Below are 8,121 nucleotides of genomic sequence, written 5' to 3'. Positions count from 1 at the left end.
GCGTCCTGGATCCAGTGTCCCATAGGTCACCCCAGGCTTGACCATGTAGTGGACTCTGGCTTCCAGAAGGCCTGGATAGGGCAAGCCTCTGCTTGTGCCACTTTTGCTACCTCCCTGTTGGCCAAAGTGCCTCATGAGGCCAAGGACAGATGCCAGGTGCAGTGAGCTGCTGCCCTATGCTGGGAGGAGCACAGTCACATGGCAGAGGCTGTGCACACCAGCAAGGGAGGGGGCAGCCAGCAGTGGCAGCCTGGCTCTAGGGTTCAGGTCCTCGGGTTGAGAAGGCACAAGCTGGAGATCAGGGCAGTGTGGCGGAGGTGGGTGCTTGCTTTAGCCGGGTGGTCCCAACACCAGAACCCAGCTCAGGGATGTAGGGAAAGGGCCTATGGCCGGTGGGTACTCTGGGAGCTTGAGCTGGGGTGGGTTGGGAAGCGAGTGGGAAGCACAGCACAGGCCCTGCCAGTCACCTGGGTGATGTGTGAGGAGCAGGTGGAACTTGTCCCAGAGTGGGGGCCCCAGTGCTGTGCAGACCAGCTATGTCGGGATACCTGGATATAGGAAGCTGGAGATGAAACTTCAGAACTGTCACTGCATGGATATTTCAAACCATGAGAATTTTTGTAAAACCCTGTAAGGGGTGGTGTCAGGACAGAGTTGAGGGCTCCCACCCCCTATCTGAGCAGTGTCACATCTGTAATTTAGAATTTTTAACTTCTTTTTTTTAAATTTTTTTTATTTTTATTGCATTTTAGGTTTTGGGGTACCTGTGAAGAATTTTTTAGTAGCTATGTTAAAAGATAAAATGAACTTCAGTAATACATTTTAAGCAACCAAATATACAAAATATTACCACTTCCAATTGTATTCAAGTTGCCTTTTGAAAAACAATGTGGCATTTTTGCATTATTTTATTACAAAATCTCCTAAATCCTGTGAGTATTTGATACTTGTAACACATCTCAATTCAGAGCAGCCACCTTCCAAGAACTCAGGGGCTGGTGGCAGCCATGTGGGACAGAGCAGCTGTGGGGATAGGGCAGAGGAGTGCGAGGGCAGGGGCCGGAGCCCAGTCAGCCCACAGAACCCCGGAAGGACTTGAGGGAGGGATGGTGAGAGAGCCAAGGAACTTCCCTGCCCCGTGGGGTAAACTGCTGGGTGAGTCAGGGCCTCAGGAAGGGCTGCACTTCCAAGAATGGAGGTGGAGGAGAGGTGGGGGTGGGGCTGGCAGGAAGAGGGCCTTGCTGGCTAAGGGCTGAGCCTCCCCAGGGAGAAGATCAGGGCAGCCCAGCAGAGTCCTGCTGGGAAGAGGCCTCACTGAGAGAGCCCATACCCCAGCCCCACCTCACAGGGGATGAAGTCTGGAGAGTATAGATGGGGGACCTAGGGTGGCAGGACAGACTCAGAGCTGGGACAGGGACCCTGTACCGGGGGCAGTGTCCTGGAACTGGCCCTCAGCTCCTGGCTTCACCTGCACAGGATGGAGGAGCTGTGCCTGCATCCCGCTGGCCACCAGGTGTACTTTGGCCAGATGCTACGCATGTGTGATGACATCAGTTTCCCACTGGGTGAGTGGGGCCCTCCCTGGTATGGTGCGGAGGGGTGCTGGGCCTGGGCCTCATGGCGCATCTCCCCAATACAGGCCAGGCCGGCTACGCCGTGTACAAGTATGTGCCCTACAACCTGGTGATGGACGCACTGCCCTACCTATCCCGCCGCGCCGTGGAGAACAGCAGCCTCATGAAGGGTGCCCATTGGGAGTGGCAGCTGCTGTGGCTGGAGCTCTTGTGGCGGTTTCAAATTGGCAGCTTCTTCCATCGCCCCGCCTAGCACCTGAGAGCCCACCCTCAGCCTCCAGGCACCCCAGCTGTGGCCTCCAGGCACCCTCGCCCCTCCACACTGTCACCACAGCTGTAGCCAACCCAATCCTCACACAGATTCACCTTTTTTCACCCCACACTTCAGAGCTACTGGATGTGGGCCAGGTACCTCCCAGTCCCACCCAGGGTGTGGGCGGAACCTGATACCTGCCTGGGAAAGCCAGTGGGACTTGTAGGAAACTCTCCTTGGATGTGTGGGCCCAAGCCCCTACCTCCATGACCCACATGTCCTTGGACCTAGAGGATTGTCTGCCTTCTGCCAGGGGCAGCCCACAGAGCTTGAGCCTCTTGGGGAGCAGTGGCCAGGCTGGGGAGGCCTGCCTGGTCAATAAACCACTGTTCCTGCAGCTGAGAGCCCTGTTCCCACACAGGGTCAGCTCTGGACAGCAAGAGGGAGGGGCTCAGACAGGGTCCCAGAACTCTCAGCCCAGACTCTGGTCTCCAGCATCAACTGTTCCTGGAGGCTAGGCCCCGTGCAGACCTTGCCACCCAGGGTGCTGACTCCACAACTCAGGATCCAGCAGGGCCCCTGGGCTCAGGGCAGCATGGAGGGGACTCATGCAGATGCAGAGGCCAAGCTCCCCAGGTGGGCCTGACACCCCTCCCCCTGGGGCTCCCCCTCAGACTATTCCCTGCCGTCCGGAGTCCTCTACACCGCCCCCCCCACCCCCACCCCCGCCCACCACCACCACCACCACCACCACCACCACCACCACCACAACCACAACAACCATGACCTGCATCAGGCTCCTCCTAGTGGTTCCCACAGGACACTGACCAGGCTGCGGCAAGTACACACTCAGTCCCCTGCCTTCTCCCAAACTCTCTAGCCCCCAGCCCCACGAAGCAGGCTGGATGTGGTCCTCAGGCCCTGGGGCTTGGGTGGGATCCCCATGCAGATGGTAGTGACAGCATCCTGGGACCAGGGCTGGGGCAGGTAAGGCCTGGAGGCTCCCAGTCTCCATAAAGGGGGAGGGGTGGTGGGCTGGGCACACAGCCCAGGAAGGGACCCCCAGGCAGGGTCCTCTGCTGCAGCAGAGGTGGGGGCCCTACCAGGGCTCTGGTTATGGCAGAACCCACAGCTGTCACACAAGCCACATGCAGGCCACACTGAGGCATCTTTATTTCTCTGAGTCACACAGAACTTGGGCCTTGGAGCCTCTTCTGCTTGGAGGCTGCAGCTGCCAAGGGAGTGGCTGAGACCAGAACAAGCACTCAGGTGGGCCCCAGTGCAGGTTGGGATGTGCCCCGCAGAGTGAAAAGGTGTGAGAACCCCCATGCCCAATCTGCCTGGCCCTGAGGCAGACAGTGGCAGGCTGGGCCCGCCTCCCTTTTATGAGACCATCCTACCATTTGGCAGAAAGTCCCAGATGAAGGTGGGGACAGGCAGCCAGGGTCCACCTGGCCTCTCCTCAGCAGGGAGACCCCTGCAGGCAGCTGCGAAGGCAGTGGCCAAAGGTCAAGAAGATGAACTCTGCCCAGCCTTCTGCTGCCTGTGGCTATGTTGGGACAGGACTGCCTTCCTTGTCACACTGGGCAGCAGGAGGCTGCCAGCAACCTCCCAGTCCCCGGGATGCCTTCCCTGCCTGGCAGCACCTCTGCTGCAGCTTTCGGATGAACTCCCGCAGGTTCATTTACAGCATCAGCTCCTGGGATACAGAGGGGCCCTATGAGGATCAGAGTGACCCAGGCCCCTTTCATCCCAGCCTAGAGGTGCCAGGCAGTGAGCCCATGGGGCGACCATCCTGTGAAGCCGGTCATGGCCTGCCAGGAAGGGGTGGAATCTGAGCCTCTGCCCGCAGCAAGGCCACTCAGAATGGCATGTAGGAGGAGAGCAGAAGAGGGCCATGTGGGCCTGGGGAGGGTGGGCAGTGCCCCATGGTTGGCTGGCTCACCCTCCTGTAGGGAGTGGGCCCAGCCTCTGTGCTAGGAGCAGCACAGAAATCCTTTCTGGAGTCTCAGTTCTTCCACTTCAGCCCTATACTCTAAGCCTGGATTCTCAGAGACCAGTGGTGAAACCCCAGATGGAATGGGGTCTTCAGGGCTCAGGGGCACTCAGGCTAGGGCAGAGCAGGCCCAGGCACTGACCTGCAGGTTGGCGGTCATGTAGAAGCCAGCTACCTCCACCTTCTCCAGTGTGCTCTCCTGGTCAGCCACCTTCCGGTCCAGCTCCAGGACGATCTTCCAGTCCATTGCCCGCTGTTCCTCACAGATCCGGTGCTCCACCGCCTGCCATGGGTGGGGGAGGGTGAGGGCGGCTGAAACACAAGTGTCTGCTGCCGTCCCCAGTAGCACCAGCTCTGACACCACTGATGCATCCTCACCACACCCAGGCCTCTCCTCGGCCAGCCAAACCCTGAAGTGGGGCTCCAAGGGGCCTCCACGAATGCCCTGACCTGGGGCTGCCTTGGGACTGCACACGCATCTCTGCAGACACCCACTTCCCCATGGCTTGTTGGTTAAATGCCAGTCTCCAGCTGTCCTTGTGCTCCCTGGGAGAAGGATGGGCCCCTTCCTGGCTGGCTCCATCACCTCACCCCCGAGGCCACCTGCTCTGCAGAGGCCCCAACCCACAAGGAGCTGCTATCCACGGTAGCACTGGTGGGCCTTCACCCTCCACCCAGCCTCAGCACACCTGGTGGGACTCACTAGGCCTCCAGTGGCCCATTCAGGCCCAGGGTAGCCACCCATACCTGAGCCCCCTGCACCCCTTAGCTCAGCCCAATCAGCAGAGCCAGGTGGTACCCACAGGAGAGCTGGGCTGGCCACCGTGCCTGTGCCCCCAGTACCTCTAGTTCTTGCTGCTGAGCCAACTGGAGCACAGGCAGGTTGTGGGGACAGCAGGCCTGCTGGGCTTCCTGGTGCTTCTGCTGCAGCGACTGCCTGAGCACTGGAAGGATGAGAGCCCATCAGCAGGGGTGGGACTCGGCAGCAGCCCTCGCCCATGGGCACCTGCCCTGCCCCGAGCAGAGCAGCCAAGCCAAAGAGGTGTCTGCACTGGGGAGGACGCCAAGCTCCTCCATCCTCCCAGGCCCACTGTCACCCAGGGCCAGGGCCTCCTCTGGCAGCAAGTCTCCAGGGGACTCCAGAAGGTGCAGGGCACTGAAAGAGGGTGGGGTGGGGAAATCTGGGTGGGGCCAGAGCTGCAGTCCCAGACCCAGGGCAACTAGAAGTGGTGGAAGGGAAGGAGAGAGGCTGCAGTTTGAGGGCTTCAGGCCTCACATGGCTACAGGCCAGCAGTGCTGTGTGTGCTCTGCCCCATCATCCATGGGACATGTACTCAAGTGTCAGAGACCACCTCAGGCAAAAACATGGGAAAGGATCCAAGAAGTAGAGACAGGACACTGAAGAACTGGTGAAGAGCATCTGGAGTGGGCCTGACTGTGGGGCCTCTGCATACCAGGAGTGTGGTTGGCCCCTCCACCCTCAGTGCTGCCCTTCAGGGTGGGCAGCTCCCAGCCCCCCACAGCACCTGAGGGAGAAGGGTGGGCACAGACCTGGGAGGCTCCAGGCCAAGGAGTCTGTGTGGCTCTGAGGGGCTCACCTTCGGCCACCAAGCAAAGCTCCATGGTCCCTGCTAAACTGTGCATAAACACAGATGTGCAAAAACTGTCTAGTCTGAAGGGAATGTACAGACGAAGTGATCATGGGACACAAAGAAACCACCATGGTGAAAGGGAACACGCAGCACCCCGCAGATAGCACCAGTGACCAGTAAGTGCCAAATGGCTACAGCTCCCCAGGAAGCTTTCAACATTCCTGGGCTGAATATCTTGGTCTCCAGGAATGCCGAAGACTCTTGGTGAACTGCTAAGCTGTTACGTGTATGTATTTACGGATATCAAGAACTATGGCAAAATGTTAACCATTGAACTTTTGGTGGAGAGCACAAGGGTATGCACTATACTATATTTTGAGCTTTTCTAAATGTTTGAACTTTTAAAATAAGAAGTTTGGGAAAAATAAAACAGCATAAGTGGAAATCTGATGGTGCAGGGGGACCTCACCCTGTGTAATTTGCAGGAAAGGGCTCCTAAGCCCACCAAGCATGCGGCTCAAGTGGGAAACTCTTCGGGTTTCGGAGGGTGTCACAGGGGACAGTGCTTAGGAATTTGATGTGTAACTGGTATGAGGCCCTACGAGGCGTGAGAGGGAACGGACCCTGAAGAGCACTGCACAGCTGTCAACAGACCTTCAACTACTGAGGGGCAACGCAGTTAGGGCCAGGCCAACCAAGCACCCAGGCCTAGGGCCATCCTGCTTGGAAGGGGGTGGGGCACAGGAAAGCCAGAGCAGGCAGTTTCTGCTAAGAAGGGCGGCTGCGCAACTGAAAACAAAACTGTTTGGACCCACTGGTCACCAAAAAGGCGCTCAGTCTCCGCGCCCTTGATTCTGTCAATCTAAGGGACCTCTTCTGAACACTCCCAGGGAAGGGGCCGATCTGCACAGATACCAAGAACGGCCGGGACCCTAACCCTGACCTCTGTGCTCGTTCTGTAGACGCAGGCGCTGGTTGTACAGGCTCTTTTCGGTGAGGTGCTGGATCTCCAGTAGCCCCTGCACGATTTCGAACACGGTGCCGTCGAGAAGCGCCAGGGCCAGGTCGCTGAGCGTGGTGTAGGACAGGCGCTGCTGGAAGGAGCTGCGGGCAGGGGGTGCGCGGTGAGCGCCTGCGGGACCCAGGCCGGCTTGGCTGGCCGCCGCCCGCCCCGCCCCGCCCCGCCCCGCCCGTGTACCTGGGCAGCTCCTTCACCAGGCTCTGCAGCGCCGACAGCAGCTGGTAGTGTCGTTCCTGCTGCCGGGTACCGTCCGCCACCTCCTCCAAGGCGCCCGCGTAGCGGTCCATGACCCGGGCGCCCGCTAGCCGCCTGCTTCAGCGACGCACGCCCCCAGCTTCAACCAGAGTGCGGCAGGCCCCGCCCCTTTTACGACAGTTCGGAGCACAGCGTGCCCGCCCGGCAGCCCCGCCCGCCCCTCCCCGCCGCGCGCCCCGCCCCTCCCTCCCCGCCGCGCGCCCCGCCCCCTGCGTCATTCAGAAGGAGGCGTGCCCAGCCCCTCCGCGGAGGCCTCGAGGAGGGTTTCTCTCTGCCGGGGCTTGCACCTGCGTGCTCCCTGCACGACTTCACAGGAGAGACTCTGTCGCCTGGATATTGCCGGACTTCAGAGGATCCCACGGGCCCTCGCTGAGTCAGTGCGGGCTGAGGTCCAGGCTCTGCGCTGGTGCGTCTGAGACGTCCAGGTCACCGGCCTCTCCCTAGAGGGAGGGGTCTCGGGCCAGAACCTGCAGGACCTGGGCCTAAGGCACCGTCCGGGGCGAGCAGTGGCGCCTCCGGGTATGAGACTGACAGGACCACTCTAGAGCCTCTGGGCCAGGACAGTCGGAGCCGCAGTCCCCATCTTGGGCTGCTGTGGTCGCCCTGGGCTGCCAGGCCTCCAGCCCCAAACGTCGACACAGACTGCGCCCTCCCGGCTACTCGGGCCAGCTGCTGGGCCGGGGGCTGGTGGGGGTTCTGGTGTCTAGGGCTGAACCGGCAATGAACAGGCTTTAACAGGAGGGGTTGGGGTGGAGGAACGGCTCCAGCAAACGCCCTGCCAGAGCTGGGTCAGTTGATGGGCATGAGGACCAGTGTGGCCAAGCTGCGGAAGCCAGCTAGGGCAGGAGAGAAGGGCAGGGGGTGCACATTGCAGAGGCTGCTGGGGGCTTGTCCAGAGAGCACCAGGGGACACGAAAGTGCTTGGGGACACAGATACAATCAGACTTGCATTTCACCAGGCACTCTTTAGCTGCCTATGCGATGGCTGGGCTCTTTGAGATGATGCTGCTTTGACTGGGTCAAAAATTATGATCGGTTTCCAGAGAGAACACTGGTTAGTGATTGGCTATGGGGGGGAGTGGGCATTGAGCCAACTGCAGTCCCCCTGATGTGCCAGCATGGTCTCTGGTTTTCCCCAGGATCTGTTTCCTCAGTCCCTGGCAGGATTTGCTCCCCGGTGCTCTTTTTGATCCCTTCCAGCCAGAAACCAGAAGTGAATAAAGTGACAACAAGCAGACCAATGCCACTGCCGTGGAGAGTGGGCCACAACCCAAAGTTGGTCATGCGCTGGACACCCTGCCCTCCAGGCCCCTCAGAGTGGCAGGAGCTGGAGGTGGGACAGCTTATGGGAGCTGAGCCTGCAGCGAGTGGTCAAGAGCCAGCTGGGGCTGGGCCTGGTCACACTGTCCCCTCCGCCAGAAGTCATGGGT

General features: G+C 59.9%; 1 protein-coding gene across 2 annotated transcripts; it reads right to left on the bottom strand.

Moving 5' to 3' along the window:
• Positions 1 to 2,976: 2,976 nt before the first annotated feature.
• LOC116546722 (protein DGCR6) lies at positions 2,977 to 6,871 on the bottom strand. Of its 2 annotated transcripts, XM_032272906.1 has the most exons (5): positions 6,614 to 6,871; positions 6,359 to 6,519; positions 4,667 to 4,767; positions 3,966 to 4,106; positions 2,977 to 3,526 (listed from the first exon to the last, which is right to left on the bottom strand). In XM_032272906.1, exons 1-5 carry the CDS (start codon positions 6,721 to 6,723, stop codon positions 3,512 to 3,514), a joined length of 528 nt encoding a protein of 175 aa, XP_032128797.1. In that variant the 5' UTR covers positions 6,724 to 6,871; the 3' UTR covers positions 2,977 to 3,511. The 2 variants fall into 2 exon arrangements, with proteins under 2 accessions (XP_032128797.1, XP_032128796.1); XM_032272905.1 differs by having other exon boundaries at positions 2,977 to 4,106.
• Positions 6,872 to 8,121: the final 1,250 nt, after the last annotated feature.

The sequence above is a fragment of the Sapajus apella genome, unplaced genomic scaffold (genome assembly GCF_009761245.1).
Source record: "Sapajus apella isolate SASKATOON/1434 unplaced genomic scaffold, GSC_monkey_1.0 scaffold1267, whole genome shotgun sequence".
NCBI classification, from domain to species: domain Eukaryota; kingdom Metazoa; phylum Chordata; class Mammalia; order Primates; family Cebidae; genus Sapajus; species Sapajus apella.
This window is presented reverse-complemented; position numbering and strand designations above follow the sequence as displayed.

Bases quoted from the DNA above. Each gene is read 5' to 3' on its own strand.
- LOC116546722 (XM_032272905.1), bottom strand. From the start codon at position 6,723: ATGGACCGCTACGCGGGCGCCTTGGAGGAGGTGGCGGACGGTACCCGG. The intron at 6,520-6,613 runs GTACACGGGCGG...CCCTGCCCGCAG, and splicing joins CTGGTGAAGGAGCTGCCCAG to CTCCTTCCAGCAGCGCCTGT. The intron at 4,107-4,666 runs GTACTGGGGGCA...CACCCATGGCAG, and splicing joins CTCAGCAGCAAGAACTAGAG to GCGGTGGAGCACCGGATCTG.